The following is a 24,105-nucleotide window of genomic DNA, read 5'->3' on the forward strand; positions in this document are numbered from 1 at the left end:
AAATGAAAAGCCTTATATTAATGCTTTGCTGTATACCCTTGAGCTTTGTCTCCACCCCCAGTCTACCCCCTGCCTTTCTTTACTTGATCTACTAGCAGCTGCCCACAAATATCAAATATCTACTAGGAAAGTGCCTGAAGATGCATGTGGTGACAAGATGACAAGAATCAGTTAGTCACGATGAGTGGAAATATTAACTCCAAAAGAAAATATGTGCATTTTTTCCTTCTTATATCCTTCCATTGAAGACAGCTCTCCACTTATCCCCTCCCCAAAGAAAAGGCCTGGAGGTAAAGGAGCCCTCTTATAAATACTGACTGGCAAAACATTCCCAATCTCTTCCTCTCCAACGATGGGCCACTAGAATCAGGAGACAGGTTAAATCCAATATGCTCTCATCACAAGACGCATTTCCAAGCACCTCCCCTGTCCTCTCCAGTCCTTTTCAACTACTTCTACTCTCACAAGATGCAAACTGTTAGACCTATCATTCTCATCATTGTTATGCCTATACAAATCATTACACTGTATTTTTGGAAACAGTCAAACTTCTTGATTAAGGAAGTCAAAACTACTCAACTAAATACAATCAAAAATGTTAACTTCTTAATGCACAAAATACTGGACTCCAAACTGCTTATGATACTTAGAGGCAAAATGAAAAATTAGGTAGAGACCCTACAATGCAGATAATCTAACATTCTTCATATACCCACGAATGTTAGACTCATCAACAAAGTAATAACCAACCAGCTGATTTTTATTTCCTTGGTCTGGTATTGGAGAATTACCCTTCCTGTTTCATTGTCATTTGTCAACCCCTAATTAGGAATACCACTTAGAAAAAATATGGTAGGAGGGAGCCTTTCAGAAGGGCCATTATGGCTTCCCCAACATTCACCTTCTTCCAATGTCCAAGAATAGCCTGTTTATTGGATGATGATGGCGTGTTATGGGAACTTGGATAAATGAAACACAGTGCTTTAGAAACTATTGAATCCCCAAATAAAGAGACTACTTGCAGTTCTATGCAATTTTAAAGCCATCTTCCAACTTGAAAAACATATTAATTTACTCAATGAGTCACTTTATATTGCCAACACCCTTTTTCACAAAAGCAGAAACAGAAGTAATTAATGTACATACTCCACATTTGGACCTATTCAAAGCAAACCCATGTATTCAAAAATTTTTGAGCAACCTATGCTTATGCAAAAGTTACCCCAGAAGATTAAATGAGATAAAGCATGTACCATTTGGCACAGGCCTTGCAAACCGTCAGTACTCAACACTACCCATTATTGTTCCTAATTCTTCCAACGTCAAACTTACATATATATAAGGCAATATATGATAATGTATATATAATGCATAAAAACTAACATGCATTAATACTGTAAATAAAGCTAGTACCTTATTGTACCAAGTAAAGCTCTTCAGACAAAGGTGAGCTTAATTGTAACAGAAAGAGCCACAAAAAAGGTAGAGAAAACTTGCTAAGGGATTTGGGCTAAATGTTAGCTCTTACCTCTGCTTATTAAGTCTACAACTTCTACAAGGTCTAAGACGAATTATACTTAGCAGTCAGCTGACCCTAGAGAACTAGCTCAACATAAACAGCTAAGACCTCAAGCATGTGGACAAGTGACCATTTACTCGCAAGGCTGCTACCAACTGCTGAAATCTGATTACTTCAATACTGATGCTGAAATCCTGCATAAATTCATTACCTGTCTTATGCTAGAAAATATATTTTTCAAGTCCCTATACACAACTTTTTTTTTTTAAGACACAAAAATCATTTCAACTGACAATATTGCAGCATCCTGGGGACATCCAGTTTTTAAAACACCTCAACAGTCTCAGCCACGCATCATTCATTATGACAGGGGAAATGGGAAGACAATTTGGAGAGCATACGCTTTCTTAGGTATCAAAGTAAATATTAAAAGTAACTCTATGTCCTCATTACGAAAAACAATCTTCGTGTTTCCCAGCTTACTCCCGATTCGTGGGACAATGCACATTCTCCCCCTCCCACGCTTTGAGTCACGCCCGGGCGCGCCGAAGTGGGGCGGGAAGAAGCACGGAACTCCCGGGTAATGACCTGTCCCCGCTACTTCTCGCCCGGTTTTGGCACACCACAGCTACACCCACGTGGACTTCCAGGCGGGGGCGGCGAGACCCACCGCCATCACCAGCGCCCGGCGCCCCGGGCCCGCCCAGCCCTCCCGCGAGGGCTCCGGGCTCGGGGCGGGGGCCGCGGGGGGGGGGGGGGGGGGGGGGGCACGGCGGTGACGCGCCGCGGGGGGAGGGGAAGGGAGCCCGGCTCCACTCACGCGCCCGGGGGCGGCACCGGAGCCGTCGCTGCGTCGCTCCCGTTCAAAAACTGAAAAGGGGGGCGGGGGGAAAGACCTGGCTCCTCGTTTCATCCGGAAACCGGCGGGCCGGCAGGAAATGACGAAGGCAGAGGTCGTCCAGGTCCGTTCGGTAACCGGGTCCCGCGCGTCCGGCCCCGACTCGGGGGGGAAAGAGCCCCGAGCGGAGTAGCCTAGCCGCGTGCCGCCTCCGGAGCCAGCAGCGTGAGTGGACCCGCGTCTCCGCGCCTCCCGGGCCCGAGGCGGGGCCGCGTCACCGGCCCCGCCCCCCCGCCCGCGCGCCGCCCCGCCCCGCCGGGGCCTCGCGGGGGAGGGGAGGGACCGCTGCCCGCCGCGCGCCCCCAGCCCCGGCCTCTGAGGCTCCTACACGTGCAGCCAGTGCTCCGAGCCTCTCGGGGTCGTAAGGAATAGTAGGGCTCCGAGTGCCAGAGATGCAGACAACACACCGAAGCAGCCGCGTGGCAACGCGAGCAGGGGTGGGGGCGAGACGGCCCCGGGGCGGCTGGAGTTTAGCGCGAGTGTTTTTAAGATTCCGCAGGTGATTCCGCAGCCTGCGAGCGGCGGAAACGCAAAAGATGTCCCAGCAGCTCTGGAGGCTTACTGTGGTCACTTACCGGGAGGGGATTATGTTTTATACCCGCGCGACTGGATTTCTTTCCGGGAGGAGCGGGTGTCCCAGAACCGGGGTCACGACTGGGAAGGGTTCAGGTTTGGGAGTCAGTTACATGTGACAACCCTAGCCTGTGCAACTTTGGGCAAGTTACATAACCACCACTACCACCTTCCCGGTTTCTTCTGTAAAATGGAATTCAGTGCCTCCCAGCAGGGTGGTTACAAAAATTAAGTATGTGGACTGCCCCACTCATAAACCCACAAATTGCCGTCTTCCTCATGGTTGAAGGCCTGTTACCTTGTACCCTTCTGCTTTAGGAACCCGAACCTTCAGTGTTGCAGAGGACAGAGAAAGAAAATTACATTTATTCAGTGGATTGTGTTGTAAGGAACTGTATAAGTGATTCTAATCTGAATTTGTATTAAGATAGCAAAGGTCTAAGAGACAAAAATGATAATATTTAAGGCATAATGACAAGTGATACTCAATTTTAGAACCACCTAGACATGGTATCAGGAACCTAAAATCAGGAAACTGATTTTAAAACTTATGATATAGTCACTTGATCCCTGGAAAATTTTCTCCTAGTTCTCAACCTAAAAGTTTATCAAATTAAACCAAGCCCTAATTGCCATATTATGGGAACTCTGTCTCTGGATACTGTTTTAGTTGGGTCTTAATTCAGCTCCTTACTGAAATGGTTCAGGCATTAGTGTCCAGGAAAAATATGTGAAAAATGTTCAGTTTTCTCAAAAGAGCCCTGAATGACGATCCAAGCACATGGCTAGCTACGTTAGTGATCCTGCTGAAGCATTAACTTGCCAGGAATGAACCATTGTAATGCCCCTGGGCATTTTGCTTTAGAAGAAGGCTGTGGTGGTATGAAGTAACTGCTTAGCAAGTGTGTATGTGACACTTGGTTAGACTGTAGCGTGCTAGGTGACGGTCAGAGTTCAGGCCACATGTGGGCCATGGGTCTGTACTATGACTCTGGACAAGGCCATTCCTTATTCCTGGCAGTCTAGCAAAGTCATGCCATTGGTCATGATGGAGGACTGGGCAGGAAAGGCCTACCTCGGTGCAAATCTTTCACAACTACAGTACTAAAAATAATTCAAGTGCGTGTCCCTGGAACTGTGGGATGGTAGTGTCATTGCATACCAATGATGTTGTATAATACATGTTGTTTAATTCATGTTAAAATTTTACCATTCTGGGTCACTGGTAATTCAAAATCCTTCTCTAAATACAATTCAAGACTGGCATATTTGTAGCAGGATGAAGACAAGCCCTGTAGGAATATCCCTCTTTTTAAGTGGCCCATGAACAGAATTTTGTGAGAAATTGAAGCAAGAAATTAACCTGGCTCAGATCCATTCAGGTGTTAGAAAACAAGTAGGAAACACTTCCGTGATTTGTCAGGTAAAGGACACCTGCAAAATGTTCTAGTGGCCATTGCTGTATGTTCCCTGTTTCTTCCTGAGTTTAATAGCTCCCAATCCTGAAACCTACCACCCTTGTGGCATAATCGTCAGTGTCCTTCTGCAGCATCTCAAATCAGACATCCAAAGTCATCTCTCTTTGCCAAAAACACATTCGTTGTTGTTACTTTTCAGCATGAGTAAAATTCTAGATTCCATAAATCATAAAGACAATTATAACGTCTTGTCGTCCAAAAGTTTCCATTTCTAAAATAGGCTGATAACTTACTATGAATCATAATGTTACTTTCAGAGAAACTCGAGCTCAGTTTTAAGGAATAAGAATTAAAACTGTGAATATACCAAATCTCCCTGTGTCTCCCACTCTTTTTTTTTTTTTTTTTTTTTGCGAGAGAGAGAATGAGAGACAGAGAGCATGAGAGGGAAGAGGGTCAGAGGGAGAAGCAGACTCCCTGCTGAGCAGGGAGCCCGATGTGGGACTCGATCCCGGGACTCCAGGATCATGACCCGAGCCGAAGGCAGTCGCTTAACCAACTGAGACACCCAGGTGCCCTTTTTTAATTTTTTTATTTATTTGTCCCACTCTCTTAAAAAAAAAAAAAAAAAGAAAATCCGTAGCCAGTCTTTAATATCAAGGAATTGGGTATGGTGTGATGTTTAAATAATATTTAGATCTTGCATGTATAAATTTTTATGATTTAAAGTAAATTCTGTTTTTATTATTACTTGGCTAATTTTTTTACAAGACCAGTCTTTATATTCATCAGACACCAATAGGTCTTTTAAAGAGATCACTCTTGACCTCAGTGTCTAGAGTTTAAGTTAAATGATCATTCATGATACTCACTTTATTGTAAATGAATACAATATGTCCCCAAACATCTGACAAAAACTTCAGATGTCAGAACAGGGAAAACATGCCACCTGGCTTAGGAGCAAACTTACAGGAGAATTTTATTCATTTTATGCAGAGGTAAGCTATAAGAAAGCAAACAGACACTGCCCTTAATGTACACTTACTAACTTACTAAGCCAGATCTACATTACAGAACATTTTGGAGGCTTACAGGAGATTGGAAGATATCTTAGTGCAAGAATGTCTGCAATGCCTTCATTGTTGTAGGATGTCTAGAGAAAAATTGCAAAACAATTTCTTGGACATTTCAGATACTTTTTCTTGGAATTAGAAAATGACTGTCTTATTCCTAGAAGCTACAGTACATTGATCACCTATCACTTGTTCAGTTTTTCTCCTCCTCCTTATAGAATGTCTAAAAAAATGCTTTTGGTTTTCTTTCACATATTAGGTCATTTTACTTATCAGACTTACCTTGTATGTCCAACAGAAGGGAGGAACTTTCTCTTCAAGGAAAAATTCAACTAACTCCAAACACAAAGAGGAAACAATTACTCTTTTACTTGCTATTTGATACACTTGCTCTTACCACTCTTATTTTCTGTGGGAATGTCCAAAGAATGCGTTTCCTTGAATAGAAGTCACAGCTGTGTAAATAGCAAAAAGTAACTTTTTATCCCATAGCTTCTTTCAAGCACATTTGGCCAGGAGGCCAAAACTAGATAAAGCTCCGAACGTTTTCCACTTGCCGGAGAGGCTAGTGGAAGAGTGTTGTGATGGCTGTCTCATCTTTTCTAGGCTACGGTCATGAGCACAACACGATTTTTTGATATCACAGCCTGTTGCTTGGGTCTGTGTTTTCAAATATTTGGGTGCTTTCATTTGGGTGATAGCTACAGTTCAGAAACTGGGCAATAACATTTCAACCATATATCCTTTCTGTTATCTTTTTGTAATAGGATTTTTAAACTCCAGTTTTCACCTTCATGCAGAAGATAAAATATTTCCAAATCAAAAATAAGGGGAAATATGTTACACACCCTAGTCATCTAGACCAGGAGTTGGCAAACTTCTTCTTAAAGGGCCAGATTGTAAATATTTTCGGCTTTGAGGGCTGGGAAGCAAAAAGCAAGGATATTGTACAGGTACCTACAGCCATTTAAAATGTGTCCGATTAGAAATGTAAAACCATTCCTAGCCCCTGGGCCATCCAAACACAGGCAGCAGGCTGGAGTTGGCCAGTAGGCCATATGCTTGCCAGCCCTTCTGCAGAGACGGTCGTACCACCACTAACTAAGAGAAACCCTGCTCTCTTCTCTTTCTTCCAGCCCCATGCCTGGAGGTTACGGGGTGATGGCTGACGATGGCTCTATGGATTATAGCGTTCATGAGGCCTGGAACGAAGCCACCAATGTTTACCTGGTAGTGATCCTTGTTAGCTTTGTTCTCTTCATGTATGCCAAGAGGTAAAGTTTTTAGTATTTCAAAAGTTGACACGTTTGTTTGTTTGTTTGTTTGTTCCGAATTAAATGCACACAAATAATTTCATAAGCATTTTTGTTCCTGCTAGGAAAGCACTGTCTCCTCAGGTCTGTTCTCGAGCCCTGGATGCCAGTTTGGCTTTGAAGAGCCCATTGCTTTAAGAGCTGGAGATTTAAGTGCAGCTCTGGGCACCCTGACTGGCTTTGCCTTCCCATTCTATCATTTCTAATACAGCTCAGTTTGGTCATCCAGCCTGGGTTCGCTGTCACTCTTGGATGAGCGTATTTCTTTGGCCTGTGTCCCTGAAATGCAGAAACCCTAATCCCTATGTCTTTAGCAATTCTCTCTTCACACATTTTAAGTTTTCCCTTCTGATTCTTGGACACAACCGTATCATAGCACTTACTGAATAATAATGGTATTATCTGACGACTTGTCTGTCTGTTCCACAAAAACTCCAGTCCCTTCAGAACAAGGACTTTGACCCTTAACCTTTGTGTCCCTGGTGTGCCACATAGGGTAAATCCTCAATAAATATTTCCTGCTCTAATTCCAGATGTTGTAGCATATTTTATTCTTTTCCATACTCCCTGGCTCCTTTCTTTTAAATATTTATATAGAGAGAGGTAGGTGCTTTGAGGGAAAAACGGTATTAGTTGGACCAAGTCGCTTCTCCTTATAGCCACATGCTTCTTGGTATTCTCTACCAAGGTTAGAAAAGCATTACATAGATCAGAGTAATTAGTAATTGAGAAATAATTGATGTTTGCCCGGGGAGCACCTGCTCTCAGACAGGCAGGTTTGCCCTTCTAGGCCGCATGAGCCCCAGAGCAGCTGGCCCATTGGCAGCCTGGCCTCAGGAGTGGCTGAGAGAAGGCTCCACAGGTAACAGCTTTCCTCCAAAAACAGCCCCCACCTCCTCCCCACCATCCTGTTTTAAAAACAGAGAGACACTGTTGTTGATTTTAAGTAGATGGACCCACTAAGGCCATGCTATTGTATTTAAGAAATGTGGTGATTCATTATTTTCCAAAATGAAGGTCCACTCGCATTCTGTTTATTCTCTAACCCAGTAATTTAGCTTTATTTGGATGACACCAGAGGGAGGAGAAAAAGAAGATGTTTTCTAGTTGGTGCATTTTGCCATATAAGACTTTTGGAGGGGGCAGGAGTGGAAGTACAGTGGTTTTTGGAGGGGGCAGGAGTGGAAACACAGCCGTTTTTGGAGGGGGACAGGAGTGGAAGCACAGCAGAGGTACGTCACTTTGTTGTATGAAGTGGCTGTGCTCAGCTTTCTTCACTTTCTTCGAGCCCTGTGGCCGTACACAGACAGCTTCATACTTTTTAGTGAAGGGAAGAACACTTGAGCCAAGGAAGCATCCAACAGAGACAAAAGAGAAGATGAGTTCATTGTTACTTAAGTCCTTTTAATGTAGCTTCTGATTACTATGGTCCTGAGTCCAGTACGGTCCTGTAGCTATTAATATAAATCTCCCTTACATATTGGTTTTATGTTTTAGGAATAAAAGAAAAATTATGAGGATATTCAGTGTGCCACCTACAGCAGACACTTTATCAGAGCCCAGCTTTTATGACACAATAAGCAAAATCCGTTTAAGACAGCAACTGGAAATGTATTCCATTTGTAAGTATATTCTGTGTTGAATGGAGGCATGTTTAAAATAGATTTTTTGGAATTGAGTTCGATTAGCAAACGGTTATCAGAAATAATTCGTAATGAAAACGTAATGCCCTTTTTAGATGCTCAGCACAGTATTAGCAAAGGCAGATCTGCTGTGAAGTTGAAGCTTCCGGACCCTTTGCTTGTACGGGGCCCTTCCAGGACCCTGAGAACAGCCCTAGAAATGTGCTCATATGATGATATTTTTCTAAATTTTGCACAATTTCAATATTTTAACCATCAGTTAAGATTGCTATCTCTTCTGATTTGCCCTCCTCTGCACATCCCTTCATGTGGAGTAGCATTGAAGTGACCAAGAGCATTTGGGGATCTGGCTGAGGTTGAGTTGGAGCTGCATTTAGTTTGTGTTTGAATTTTGTATTTATGGAGTTTGCAGTCATTTCTATTATAACTAAATTACTGCAAGCCAAAGCAAAATAAGAATGACTTCCAGGGGCACCTGGGTGGCTCAGACTGTTAAGCATCCCACTCTTGATCTCAGCTCAGGTCTTGATCTCAGGATCATGAGTTCAAGCCTTGCCTTGAGCTCCATGCTAGGCATGAAGCCTACTTACCTGGCAGGGGAGATACCATGATCACGAAGGTGGTTTTCCCAGGGCGAGGCTTATCCATTGTACTCCGGATGTGCTGACCTCTGCGATTTCCCCAAATGTGGGAAACTCGACTGCATAATTTGTGGTAGTGGGGGACTGCGTTCGCGCTTTCCCCTGTTTAAAAAAAAAAAAAAAGCCTACTTAAAAAACAAACAAACAAACGAACGAAAAACCCAACAGCTTTCAGGAATATGGCATGCGATATCAATGTGCAAGGCCAGAGTTCATGACTCAATATTAGTATGTCATATAGTACTGAACACTATGAGTATGTATGTCAGGGAAAAGAAATAAAGTTTAAAATGTATGGAGCCAGAATGAATTGTACATCTAAGCCACAGCCTTTTATGCCACCATTTAAAAGAATGAGTTGTGGTTGGGCACCTAGGTGGCTCAGTCAGATAAGTGTCTGCCTTCAGCTCAGGTCATTCTCAGGGTTCTGGGACTGAGTCCCACATCGGGCTCCCTGCTCAGTGGAGAGTCTGCTTCTCCCTCTCCCTCTGCCTCTTTCCCTGCTCATGCGTGTTCTCTCTCAAATAAATAAATAAAAATCTTTCTAAAAAATTAAAAATTAAAAAAAAAAAAAGAATGAGTTGTGGTTTCCAAGGTGTATTATTAAGTGAGAAGAGCAAGATAAAATAGTATATATACCAGGATGCTACTCTTATAAAATCGAATGACCAAAATATCCATTGTGTTATCTATGTGTAATATAAATGTTCTATATAATTATGCAAGCATGGAGGAAGGCTTGGAAAGATATGCATCAGATTATTAACATTCATTACCTTGATGGGATTGTGTGGGATTTAAGGGGAAAAGACTGGACATTTTTTAAAGATGTCTACAGTAAAAACTCAGGTGTGTGTGTGCATAGAAAGAAGCAAGAGGGGGATGGGGGGATGGGTTAGCCCAGTGATGGGTATTAAGGAGGGCACATACTGCATGGAGCACTGGGTATTATACGAAAACAATGAATCGTGGATCACTACATCAAAAACTAATGATGTATGATGACTAACATAACATAATAAAATTAAATTAAAAAAAAAAAGAAGCAAGAAAGGATGATCACCGAGATATCACTAGTATATGTCTTGGGTGGAATAGAATTTCAGGTGAAAAATAGAAAAGTGTGTGTGTGTGTCTGTGTGTGTGTATACACATAAACACACACATGCATAAACACAAGTAGAACCTCTAAAGTCTTTTTTTTTTTTTTTTAATTTTTTTATTTATTTGAGACATAGAGAATGAGAGCACATGAGAGGGGGGAGAGTCAGAGGCAGAAGCAGTCTCCCTGCCGAGCAGGAAGCCCGATGCGGGACTCGATCCAGGGACTCCAGGATCATGACCTGAGCCGAAGGCAGTCGCTTAACCAACTGAGCCACCCAGGCGCCCAGAACCTCTAAAGTCTTAAGCACAAATTTTATCTTAACTAGTGAGAGCAGTTCCTTTAGGGGAAGGAAGTGGGTGGGTAGCTGCAGGATTGATCAGGTAGGAGGAAGATACACTCTTTACTGCTTCCTCTTTGTTCCTTTTGCATTTTGTACCATCTGCATATGTTACCAGTTCAAAATAAGAAGTAAAATTTAACATAGCAGCATTATTCACAATAGCCAAAAGGCGGAAACAACCCAAGTGTCCTTGACAGATATACAAAATGTGGTAGAGAAATACAATAGGATGTTATTCAGTCTTTAGGAGGAAGGAAATTCTGACACATGCTACAGCACAGATGAACCCGAGGACATTATGCTTCATAATTATTCTTATGAAGGCAAATAAACCAGTCACAAAAGAACACATATTTTACTTATAGGAGGCAAATTCGCAGAGACAGAAAGTAGAATGATGGTTGCCAGAGGGAGTGGGGAGTGATTGTTTAATAGGTGTGGAGTTCAGTTTGGGATGATCGGAAGAGCTCTGTGGATGGAGGATGTGAGGGTTGCAAAGCACTATGAACTGTGCACTGAGAAATAGTTAAAATGGCAATATTTGTGTATACTTTACCACGATAAAAAAAGTTCTTTAAAAAACTTAAATACTAAAAAACAAAAGTACAGAGCCAGAAGTTCTATATGGAAAATTATAAAGAATTAAGTTTCCATGGATGCCCAGTCAAAACAAAGCTATTTCCTATCAGTAATACACTCAGTAACATAAATATACTATTACAAACCAAGTGTACAGGTTTTTTTCTTCTTTGATGGCAATGCCATAAAATATATCATTTTTATCAGATTTCCTGTGTTTGTAAGGTGTGTTGATTTTCTACTGCTGCTGTAACAAGTTACTACAAATCTTGTGGCTTAAAACAACGCAAATGTACGATCTTACAGTTTTGTAGTGGAAAAGTCCTACAACAGTCTGAAACCAAGGTGTCAGTAGGGTACTCTTTCTGGAGGTTCTAGAAGAGAGTCTGTAACTTTGCCTTTTCCAGCTTCTAGAGGCCACCACATTGCTTGGTTTATGGCCCTCTGCCTCCATCTTGGGAGCCAGCAGCATTTAATCTTTCTGATCATTCTTTTTTATTTCTTAGTCTTTCTCTGCACTAAGGAAAGGGTCTCTGATTTTTAAGGCCCATGTGTTTAGGTTGGGCCAGATAATACAGGGTAATCTCCCCCTCGCAAGATCCTTACCTTAATCACATCTTCAAAGTCCTGTTTGTCCTGTTAAGTAACATATTCACAGATGTTGGGGACTAGGATGCAAACATCTTTAGAAGCCATTTTTCTTATAAATAGTATATGTGTGGACTTGCACATTTAATGAATCCCATCACATTGGATCATTCTTAGTGTTTGTGACCTATATAGTCCTGACAGTCTGGCGGTTCAAGAGGAAATAACAAAATTCTTTTTCTTAAAGAGGACTCCCAAAATTGTATAAACTTTAGGCCACAAAAATTTGGATGCACCCTGAGTAGCATAAATAAATAGTATCTCTTTCTTGGCTAGTTAAAACTTAAAGAACAGAGTGAAAGTTTTAACTCTAGGCAAGGAATGATATTCACAAAGATTTTAACTCCATACCTTCTCTAGTTGCAGGTTAAAACCATTCTTCTTCAATAAACATTTCTCAGAAGTACAAAAAAAATACAGAATGAGTATCTGTTTTTCTTCTAGTTTATATCACTGACAATGTTCAATAATAAGTCTCTTAGACTTAAAAGTTGAAATACAAATTCCTTATGATGCGGACAAAAGCATTACTACTAACTTATCTTAAGGTGGAAGTGGGAGATAAGAAAGAAGGAAATTATAAAATGTTAATTTAACTTGGGGCGCCTGGATGGCTCAGTCGCTAAGCATCTGACTTGATTTTGCCTCAGGTCATGATCTCAGGGTTGTGAGATCAAGCCCCGCATCAGGCTCCACGCTCAGCGCAGAGTCTGCTTGTCCTTCTCCCTCTGCTCCTCCCCCCTCCCTCCCCCAACTCGTGCACACATGCTCTCTCTCAAATAAATAAACAAGTAAAATCTTTTTTAAAAATATTAATTAACTTTAATAGCTTAATTAATGGTTACCTTATAGTTTAAAGCTCTGAATAATCCTGATATACAAATAATAATAATAAAGTAAATATATAAAAATGGATATCAGCAGTGTTGAGAAATTAAGGATTACAAAGTATAATAAATTTCCTCTAATGAAAAAAAATATTTAATTCTAAGCTAATTCTTTACTGAGAATCATGACTTGACTGCAATTTAATGATGTTAGCTAATAATTATTTTGCTATTTTTATTAATTTTATCCCTTTCTTTTGTTGTGTTTTGTTTTGTTTTTTAATAGCAAGGAAGTATGACTATCAACAGCCACAAAACCAAGCTGACAATGTGCAACTCTCGTTGGAATAAAATCACAGAAAATGAACAACATTAAGTAATGGTTCAGCAGTGTGGTAGTAAGCTCCTAAATATACTAAATCCATGAACAGCATTTTCTTTTTAAACCCTATGTCCCTAAAATCATTTTACTTGTCATTTTTCCCAGTTTTTTGTTTTGTTTTGTTTTGCTTTTTAAAATTACATCTCCAAGTCATTTATTATACAAAAAAAGGGGGGGGGAGCAGTCAAAATACCTGGACGCAGAGAGTCTGCACATACTTAGAAGATAGAATATAACCAGAGATGGTGATTTTGCCTTGTGAAGACCTTTGATTTCTTCAGGATACAATCAGTCAGGAATAAAAATACATCTTTGGAAGTGAGACTCTGGAGATTATGCCACTTTGGTTTAAACATTTTTGCAAAATTAAAAAGTAAAAATCCCGGGGCACCTGGGTGGCTCAGTCGTTAAGCGTCTGCCTTCGGCTCAGGTCTTGATCCCAGAGTCCTGGGATCGAGCCCCGCATCGGGCTCCCTGCTTGGCGGGAAGCCTGCTTCTCCCTCTCCCACTCCCCCTGCTTGTGTTCCCTCTCTCACTGTGTCTCTCTCTGTCAAATAAATAAATAAAATCTTTAAAAAAAAAAAAAAGTAAAAATCCCATCATTGGAAGAACATAATCCTCTTCAGTTGTATTCTGTGATGAATGTAATATGGATAGTGGACGGATTTGTGTTCTCCCTGCTGTCGTCACCGCACTTTAATTGAATTAACGATCTTTGCTTCTTCCGAACTTGCACAGGAGACTGTCTTTTCTACTCTCTTCATGAAGCATGCCCATCTGCTAATTGTGGAAGCTTTCTGTGATTGGAATGTTTTCCCTTCATTGTGTTCCCAGGAGTTTGTTTGCTTTTTTTTTTTTTTTTTTAATCCCACAGTTTCATTCCCACCAGAACAGTCTTCTTTGGACCATGCTAGAGCCATGCTGGAACGATGCTGCTGAATAAATGGGCACCTCTCTACTAGTGTTGGCAACTTGCTTTTTTGGTCATGTAACTCTTGTTTAATGTGACTGTCTGGTTACTTATACTTTTCTAGCATAATAAACTTCCCTGAAGACTCTCATATCTTGTACCGTACATTGAAATGTTTTTACCTAATTTTTCATATTTATTTAAATAAAAGTTGGTGGGAGGTAGTGGCAGGGAAATTTACCTGTCCACATCACTGTCCAAGAATTAGTTTTTGAATCAAAGCTATTCTTAATTTTAAGAGTTAGAGTTAGGGGCGCCTGGGTGGCTCAGTCGGTTAAGCGTCTGCCTTCGGCTCAGGTCATGATCCCAGGGTCCTGGGATTGAGCCCCGCATCAGGCTCCCTGCTCAGCGGCGAGTCTGCTTCTCCCTCTCCCAGTCCCCCTGCTTGTGTTCCCTCTTTTGCTGCGTGTCTCTCTGTCAAATAAATAAAAAATAAAATCTTTAAAAAAAAGTTAATATTTCAAGGATTGTTTCCTTTTCCCTTTATAATTGTGAAGTAAAGAACATAAATTTTAAATGGAAAGGTTTAGACCAAATAAAATTATTGAGGGAAATTACATTTGCTTTTAATTTAATTATATTATTCAAAAATGTCTTTCTTGTACAAGGTGAATTGTTGACTAAATGGAATAACTCTTTCTTGACTCACAGAAGAGTCTGAATGCACTACCAATACACAGAATGAAAAACTGACTTTAGGATGTAAACAGTTATAATTACGGGCAGGGGGTCGTAGGGCAGCAAGGGGGCAGTCTTCTTAAACTCTGCTTTGCTCTTAGGAAAGCCACTTTATATGTCTTTGAGCAGAAAATGTAATCAGGAGCAGTTTCCTTGTATCACTGACATGTTGCACAATCTGGACAAATTACAAAACTGGCCATCTCAGATGATTTGTAAAAATAGTGTACATAAATAAATGTAAATCCCAAAGAAATTGACTGCGGTTGTCGTTGATCTGCACCCACTAGACAGAGACAGTCAGAACCAAAAGCTGGTAGATCGTTTGGTGAGCATCAAACCTTGGCAAGGAAGAGGATAAATTCCTCCTCATCTTTTCTCTAAAGCCAACTGATGGGAATCACCCCCCACCCCCGGCAGGAACAACAGCAAGTCCGCCTTTGAAGTTGCTGCCCTGCTTCAACAGCTGAGCTGGGAAAGGGCTGGAAGCCCTGCAGCCACACTTCAAAGCCCACACCAGCTGATTGTTCCGCCTCTGCCCCCCCCCACCCCACCCATCCAAGGGTTCAGTGGAACTATTTTCTTTGGAAGAAAACTGGAATGACTAATAAACTGGTAACTAACACTCGTGTTCTCCTTTTCCTCGTTTCTTCTCTTGTTAACGCAGATCTTCAGCAGTAAGCACTGGTCAGCCTCGCTGTGGGCGCACAGCTCCATCGCGGTAAATCAGTGGGCGTTTAGCTAACGCCAGCTGGCTGCCCTAAGGGAAGACGTGAGCCTCCAGAGGGCACAGGTGTTTGCTATTGACCTATTCAGGTGGAATTATTTATGATTCATAAATGAAATGCAGAGTTGAATTGCTGTAATGTCAGAACTATTTTAAGGAGGGAGGAGAAATAGATAAAATTACCATAATAGAAGTCATTTCCATGATTAAGATGAGAATACATTTAACTTAGAAAATATAATTAAAGGGGGGAGGGACAAAAGTATATTCTATTGAGCCAAGTCCTTAGTTCAACAAGCAGTTGTGGTGTATAGACTGTGCTAGCTGCTTGTGATCTTCTAGAGGCTATGCTAGTCTAGTAGAATCAGAACAGGAATAGGGGCCGAAAAACCAAATGGAAATAGAAAGGACACTTGGCTCACCTCCAGCCTATGTAAAACTGTGAGGATCCCAGAGTGGGAACTCGAGCTTAGTCTTAAATCTGTTTCCCGGTGGATCCCCCCACCCCCCGCCCCACTAAAGCCAGAGCCGAACCTATACAAAACTATAAAGCAAGAAAATTTTCCTACCCCTCTTCTTGTCCCTCTTCAGCCTCCTGCAAGTCTATGCACAGCAGTCTTGAATGAGGATGTGAGAGTAAGGATGAGGCAAGAGGCTCCAGAACCAAGGGGGTAAGCCCTACGAACTCCTGAGGCCATGTGGAAACTCAGCAGCAGCTCATCCTCCTGTCCTTGACCTCTCACCCCAAAATAAATGAGGAGCATTTAGCATCGGATTTCATACTGATGTATTCTCCACCTTTATTTTATTCAGATATAGTAAAGAACGAAAGCTGATTATATAGATTAGTAACATCCCACATTCTAGGTAGGAAGGGGAGATAAATCCAAGGGAGGCTGCTCACTGTCCAGGCTTATGGGTACTAGTCTAGCCCCCAATTTGATGCTGAGGGCCCTCTGTGTTGTTCACTTTTATTTTTTTTATTTTTTTATTTTTTTTTAAAGATTTTATTTATTTATTTGAGACAGAGAGAATGAGATACAGAGAGCATGAGAGGGAGGAGGGTCAGAGGGAGAAGCAGACTCCCTGCCGAGCAGGGAGCCCGATGCGGGACTCGATCCAGGGACTCCAGGATCATGACCTGAGCCAAAGGCAGTCGCTTAACCAACTGAGCCACCCAGGCGCCCTGTTCACTTTTATTTTTGATGTTTCTAGTTTCGAAGGTCAGAGGTTTCGCTGTGAGGAAAGAGTGGCTCCACCACAGGGATTTTTATGAAAAACATTTTGACACATTTCAAACTAGCTGAAGAAAGTTGGGTTTTGTTTTGTTTTGTTTTGTTTTGTTTTTTTCCTAGTTTCAGGGGTAGAATTTAGTGATTTATCAGTTGCATATAACACCCAGTGCTCATTCTATCAAGTGCCCTCCTTAATGCCCATCACCAATTATCTCTACCCCCCCCCACCTCCTCTCCAGCAACCCTCAGTTTGTTTCCTGTAGTTAAAAGTTTCTTATGGTCTGCCCTACAAATCAAAACCACAATGAGGTATCACCTCACATGTTCAGAATGGATAAAATTAACAACTCAGAAAACAACAGATTGTGAGGATGTAGAGAAAGGGGAACTCTCTTACACTGTTGGTGGGAATGCAAACTGGTGCAGCCACTCTGGAAAACAGTATGGAGACTCCTCAAAAAGTTAAAAACAGAGCTACCCTACGACCCAGCAATGGCACTACTGGGTATTCATCCAAAGGATCCAAACACAGTGATTCAAAGGGACACCTGCACCCCAATTGTTCATAGCAGCAATGTCCACAATAGCCTAGCTATGGAAAGAGCCCGGATATCCACTGACAGATGAATGGATAAAGAAGATGTGGTACATATATACAATGGAATATTACTCAGCCATCAAAAAGAATGTAATCTTGCCATTTGCAATGACATGGATGGAGCTAGAGGGTATTATGCTAAGCGAAATAAGCCAATCAGAGAAAGACAATTATATGATCTCACTGATATGCGGAATTTAAGAAACAAAGCAGATGGACATAGGGGAAGGGAAGGAAAAATAAGATGAAAACAGAGAGAGAGGTTTTTAACTGTAACCAACTGTTGGTGTTGTTAAACTTAACTGCAAATGCTTCTGGCCTCAGAAATCTGAATTTCTTGAAAAAATGCACCATATAAAGGTAAAGTATTCATGACAGAACAAGTAAATGTGTGTTTAATGTATTCATTTTGGGGGAAGTGATCGCAAGTATCTCTGAATAACATTTTATTTTGAGATTTAAAAAACCAGGTCCATTCAAGTGGACTAAAATAAAATACAATTCTTAGATCGCAAATGCTTTCTAGCACCTGGTATTAGCATAGTAAGTAGCCCAAAGTAAATGCCTGGTAAATTCTTGTTGAATTAATTAATTTGCTTGTAACAATTTGTGGAACTGATGTTTTATTTTTTATGTTTTTAAAAAGTATTCTGCATCTGGTTCTACTTCTGGCAATGGAAGAGTAATTGTATAAGGCTAACTCTTACAGATAATGATTATGAGTTCACAACAAAACATAAAAAACAACTATTTGAAGGTAACCATAAGCAGACAAATCAGAAGGAAAATGACCCTTGAAAGAAAAAGACTGCATTGGTTGAGGTTTGTGTCTATATGGTTTTTTGCCTGAAGGTATTTCCTAGTCTAATAGCTGAGATAGCTAGAACTCAAGTGGAAAGCTACAGTGAAATAGGTTTGAGGAATAGGACAGAATTCAGGGCTTCTGGAGAGACTGGAAAGTGAGAAGGAACATTACAGAAAGAAGCAAACCACAGAAGGGGGAACCCCAAAATCTGCATATAAATACTGACAAGTCCTTGATTGATCCCTGAACTACAAATCTATAATCACAGACTCTGGCAGAAAGGAGCCTAGCAGAAAACAAACAGCTAAGAAACTGAAAGAAATAAGCAGTCTTCAACTGCTGTCCACCATAACAGATGGAGTTTGAGTCCTGCCAAATTGCCTGCTAGAACAAAAACAACACTTTTCAGAGGAAGAAAACAGAATCTAGAATCTCTGTACCATATCACCCACAATGTCTAAAATACAATAAAATAATTACAGGAATGAGAAGAACAGGAAACTGAGATCCATAGTCAAGAGAAGAAATGGGAATCGAGCCCCGCATCGGGCTCCCTGCTTGGAGGGAAGCCTGCTTCTCCCTCTCCCACTCCCCCCTGCTTGTGTTCCCTCTCGCTGTGTCTCTCTCTGTCAAATAAATAAATAAAATCTTAAAAAAAAAAGAGAGAGAAGAAATGGGACAATGTAGTCCATAGTCAAGACTATATTGACATAGTCAATATAAACTGGCTCCAAGACAACCCAGATGTTGAATTAGCAGACAAGGACTTTAAAGTAGCTATTCAAATATGTTTAGATAAATGAAATTGAAAGGCTTTATCAGTAGCAGATTTGCTGTACAAGAAATACTAAAGGAAGTTCTTTGGGCAAAAGAGAAATGATAGCAGATAGAAACTCAAATCTAAGCAAACTCTAGATATAATGAATGAATAGTTGGGGAGACGCAATGATAGTGCTTTTACCAAGTGAAGATAAAGAATATATAGAAGTTTCTTGTGCTATTATAACTTTTCTAGAAGTTTGAGGGTTTTTTTTAATTATAGAAAAAATATTTGTAAATCAATTTCTTGTTAACCAGATTCTTTTTTGTATTTGTCATACCAATCCTTGGCAAAACTGAAGAACAGACAAGGTGTCCAAAGGGGTCTTGGATAACATTATGCTTCTTTCTTCTCTACTTCATCCCACAGCATTCAATATTCTGTTCTCCATCAAAATCTACTGCTAAGAAAGAAGCTAATACACACTTCCACAAAGGAATAAATGACCCATAACAATTAAAATGTTACTTCTCACAGGGCATTTGTTTTGCATTTTAACAGAGCCTTTAACTGGAGAGATATGAAGATTTCAGACGTTACAGAGCAGTGGTAATTTTTAGAGATAAGAGGCTTTATGGCCTCTTAAGGCCTCATATCATATAAGCAATTAGCTAAACTCCACCTATTCATTTGGCTACCATTTCCAGGTCTGCCCTCCTCCATCATCTTAGTTTAGCAATCAGAATGTCACCTTTTCCCCATCAAAATTGTTAAATGCATTGGAACTCCTAAAAAAAACAAATTATATCTGTCAAAACAGGGCACAGTCAACTCTGCTTTATTTCACATCTCTGTGAGGCAGCAAGATAGATGATAACAGCTAATGATCTTTTGAGTACTGTTTTACAAATGAGTAAAAGGGAACAATGTGAGTCTCCCAGTCCTGCACCTTTGCAATATTGAGAAATGTGAAGATTGGGTGGGAAGAAATATCTCCAGGGGCAAACAGGAGAGGTACAAAGGCAGGTATATAAAAAAGCAATTTCTGACAAACACACTGTTTATTAATGCTTTTTTTTTTTTTTTTTTTTTAAGGCTTAGGACTGTTTTTTAAAAAAAAAAAAAACACAGACACAAGTAATCACTGACTGTTTCTTTTCTCTGGTGTCAACTTTTTCCTTTATCTACTAGAGTACCTTGCAAATACTAGGTGTTTAACAAATATTTACTTGATTAGATCAGGTCAAATCCAGTGTTGTGCTATACCAGGAAGGAGTCAGGCCTAGGGAATAACAGTTTTGAAAGTTTTTTTTATTTTTCTAGTGCAACAGAGAGCAACAGTGATACTACCGCTCTTGCAGCTCTTTCTAGAAGCCCAGTGTACTTTGTGAAAGTGGTTAAATCCCAACAATGTTTTTATTTTATTTTATTTATTTTTTTAGTGGCTTAAAATGACAAACATGATCCCACAGTTGAAGGATTCAAGAGTAGTGCAGTTGGGTAGCTCCAGGTCTCCCATGACGTTGCAGTGAGTTTGGGGCTGCATTCAGCTGAGGCAGCAGAAGCTGCTCCCAAGATGGCTCCCTCACAAGGCTGTTGGCAGAAGACCTTAGTGCTTTGCCATGTGGGCTGTATATATTAATACCCTCCATAAAGCAAAAAGGAGGATGGATTTTTTTCTCCACAATCTTCCAGAACACAATATACTGTATACATTTCAGGCATTACAATTTCTTAAAAATACATAATTATTTTTCAAGGGGCTCCTAGGTAGCTCAGTCAGTTGGGCATCTGACTCTTGATTTGGGCTAAGGTGATCTCAGGGGTCCTAGGATTAAGCTCTGTGTTGGGCTCCCCGCTCAGCAGGGAGTCTGCTTCTCTCCCTCTCCCTCTGCCCCTTCCCCTGCTTGCACGCTCTCTCACTCTCTCAAATAAATAAATAAATCTTTAAAACATGTTTTTAACAATCAAATCTCCATTAATTACACCAATGAAAGTGGTAACATGGAAAATCCAAAAAAGCAAACAATCCACAAATGTTAACTTTTGTTTATTTGTTATACATTTGCCTTTCCAAACTGGTTTTGCTATGCCGGCATTTTAATTGGTTTGCAATTTTGTAAACTCATTATACCTAATGATAATGACCAGCAAGTACACAGTATCTGAACTCCGAAGGGAAGGCAGCTGGCCTGGGACTGGGACAAGGTTACAGCTAATCTACGAATTTGCCAGTTGGTATTCAGACAATCCTGAGGGGACCAATTCTGTTTTTTGAAAGCGTAGACCTGGCATAGGAGATCATTTTTACAAATTAATTTCTCCCCTTGTCATGTTCAGATCTAGCGAGTTACCACAGCAGCACATCTTGAATTTACTTAAGTCACCATCTTCCACAATCTCTAGTTCTTAAGCAAGACTGAACATGTGGTTACTGTCTTGTATATCAGCAAAATATCAATCAACAGAATATTGTTGATTGGCAATCAATTATGAGGGAGGAAACATGTCAACAGTCCAGAACATAGGAGGGGATGCTGGCCTGGCTCATTGCAGACAAACGTCAAGCACCCTTTTCGGGCTGTCAGCGCTCTTACCAACAAATCTTTTTGGGAAAGCAGTTGTTCCCTTTCTTCCTTGAGACTTTGGATCATCAGAGTTCAGCTTCTCTTTTCATCTTCAACACCTGTGGGGTTTTCTGCAGCAGACTGGAGATTGGGTTTTAGAAACACCAGTTCCGAGGACAGATTTTCATTTATCTACAAATTATAAATGAATAAAAGTGGTTAGAAACTTATTTACTCACAATTTGCTTATTTACTTGCATTCTAACCTCACTTAAGGTTCTGGATGTTTTTGGCGACTTCTTAGGTGCCTTGCTTAATGGCCTGTGGCCCATTGCCATGGTGAAAGAGAATTAATAACAATTCTTACTTCTGTTAACTTAATACTTGTAAAACATACCCTTTCTTTGTTTATTAAAAAAAGGACCCTGGCAAATCTCATCTGCTTTAAAAGGATTAAACCATTTTTAGAAACACTAGTCCGTAGTTAGAGCTGTGGAGAAATTTCAGCTGAATGTGTTAACCAACATATGACAAATGCAGACACCGTTCTGTTGGCCGGCAGCTCTGACTGAGCTTGACATTGGCTTTTTCAAGCTGTCTGAGTGTAAATTTAGCTTGAAACAATTCTGAATGGAGTGAAGTCACTTTGTGGTCCAAATCATCTTTTTTCCTTTTGAACTCTATTATAATTAGTCATTTTGGGCCAATCAAAAGGATCTAGTTCATCCTTCTCCCAAGAAGTTACAATAAAATTTGAATTTGATTTAGTTTGTATAAAGTCCCACTTATTACAAAGGCAACTCTACATTTTTGTATGTTTCCAGACAACTTTAAAAGCACCAATATAGGGGCGCCTGGGTGGCTCAGTTGGTTAAGCGACTGCCTTCGGCTCAGGTCATGATCCTGGAGTCCCGGGATCGAGTCCCGCATCAGGCTCCCTGCTCGGCGGGGAGTCTGCTTCTCCCTCTGACCCTCCTCCCTCTCATGCTGTCTCTCATTCTCGCTCTCAAATAAATAAAATCTTAAAAAAAAAAAAAGCACCAATATAGATTAAAAAATGAACTAGGTAACAGTTTATAGTTAATAGAAGACAGAATTTGAAATCTGAGTTCCAGCCTTGTTTTGCTCAGGGCTGTATTTATTTGAATTTGAGCATATCATTAACCTTACTAGGCCCCAATTTGTTCATTTCTTAAATGGGAATAAGACTGCCTTTACCCCAGGGATGGTCATATCCTTAATGATATGATACCTGAGCCCCTTGGAGAGAAATGTAATGATCCTTGGCAATGTTGTTGTTGTTGTTCAATATTCTTTCACTGTGTAACTACTTTATATATTTAAAAGTTTGAAGATCAAAATCAGACAAGAATGGAATCCCTAATGCTTCCAGGCTGCTAGAGTAAGTATTCCTTTTTTTTTTTTTTGAAAATTTTATTTATTTATTAGAAAGAGAGAGAGTGTGTGCGTGCGTGGGTGAGCAGGGGGAAGGGGCAAAGGGAGAGGGGGAGAGAGAGAATCTTGAGCAGACTCCACATTGAGCCTGACGGAGGGGCTGATCTCAGGGCCCCGAGATCATGATCTGAGTGGAAGTCAAGAGCCAAGTGGAAGTCAAGAGCTCAACCGACGGACCCACACAGGCGCCCTATAATGTATGTATTCTTTAGCTTTCTGTGCGATACCAGGAAGGCAGTTAGCCAATGAAAACTTAAAAAGTACATGAATCAAGTAATCTAGGCCAAATTGTCATCTCTGAACACACAGCTAGGTCATCACTCACTTTGACTATATCAAGAATCATCAGTCTTCTGTGTCATCCTTCAGGTAATGATAATATTTCCATTTTTTTTCAGGGGTGCCTGGGTGGCTCAGTCGTTAAGCATCTGCCTTCGGCTCAGGTCATGATCCCAGGGTCCTGGGATCGAGCCCCGCATCGGGCTCCCTGCTCCACGGGAAGCCTGCTTCTCCCTCTCCCACTCCCCCTGCTGTGTTCCCTTTCTCGCTGTGTCTCTCTCTGTCAAATAAATAAGTAAGATCTTTAAAAAAAAAAAAATCTCCATTTTTTCAGAAGGAAATATGGGTGCAGAGAAATTAAGCAGCAGCCCAATGTCAAATGTCAAAAACCAGAATTTTGTTCTCTCTTGAGATCCTTTCCACTCTATGTTTCTGTGATCCTCATAATAGAAACAAAATGATTTGGAGGTTCAAGCATTGTTTCCAGATATTACTGATGGGGAATAATTAACATACCTAATTTATTAGCCTTATTCAATCTGTTTGAGATAAAAGTCAAACAAATGGCAGCAAATAAGTTTTTCTTACAATATTTTTAAAGTATCACTCCCAAACACTCAAATATAGAGAATTCTTTTCATTTTCTTTGTATTCATTTGACTACTCCATAGTTTATAAATCACACGTCTGTTTTGTACATTTTGTACCAGACAAGTCTGGGCATGCAAAGATTGTAGCAAGTTTACAAAAGCCACTTAACATATTTGGTTGTCATTTAAATTATGACTTTGAAAACACAGAAGACAAGCTTTTTTACAGTGATAGGCAGGTTTACATAAGTTGCTGCACAAACTAAATTCAAAATAACTTCAGTTCATATTGAAAAAGTTATTCTTTCATTGCCACTCTGCCGTAACAGTCTGATATTTTAAAAAATATCCATGGTAATGATTAAGTATGAAAGGAAGTTTTCAGTACCTCTTCTCCTGTGTATCCTTTCTGTGAGTCATGGAAACTGCAGCCACCAGAGCTTTCTATTGATGACTGGATGAAGTCTACCTTTTCCCTCAAA

General features: G+C 40.6%; 1 protein-coding gene and 1 non-coding gene across 2 annotated transcripts; both read left to right on the top strand.

The window, feature by feature from the left end:
* Positions 1-2,419: 2,419 nt before the first annotated feature.
* SMIM19 (small integral membrane protein 19) lies at positions 2,420-13,385 on the top strand. Its single transcript, XM_021681545.2, has 4 exons — positions 2,420-2,582; positions 6,618-6,755; positions 8,292-8,416; positions 12,864-13,385. The coding sequence occupies exons 2-4, from the start codon at positions 6,622-6,624 to the stop codon at positions 12,926-12,928; spliced, it is 324 nt and encodes a 107-aa protein (XP_021537220.1). The 5' UTR covers positions 2,420-2,582; positions 6,618-6,621; the 3' UTR covers positions 12,929-13,385.
* On the top strand, positions 9,020-9,183 carry LOC123324251. Its single transcript, XR_006539730.1, has one exon. It is a non-coding gene; the product is annotated as a U1 spliceosomal RNA (small nuclear RNA).
* Positions 13,386-24,105: the final 10,720 nt, after the last annotated feature.

This window comes from Neomonachus schauinslandi, chromosome 2, assembly GCF_002201575.2.
Source record: "Neomonachus schauinslandi chromosome 2, ASM220157v2, whole genome shotgun sequence".
In the NCBI taxonomy this organism is placed as follows: Eukaryota; Metazoa; Chordata; class Mammalia; order Carnivora; family Phocidae; genus Neomonachus; species Neomonachus schauinslandi.

Excerpts from the sequence above, each read along its gene's own strand:
- SMIM19 (XM_021681545.2), top strand. The coding sequence starts at position 6,622 with ATGCCTGGAGGTTACGGGGTGATGGCTGACGATGGCTCTATGGATTAT. Across the intron at positions 6,756-8,291 it reads CTCTTCATGTATGCCAAGAG|GAATAAAAGAAAAATTATGA; the intron begins GTAAAGTTTTTA and ends TTTATGTTTTAG. Across the intron at positions 8,417-12,863 it reads ACTGGAAATGTATTCCATTT|CAAGGAAGTATGACTATCAA; the intron begins GTAAGTATATTC and ends GTTTTTTAATAG.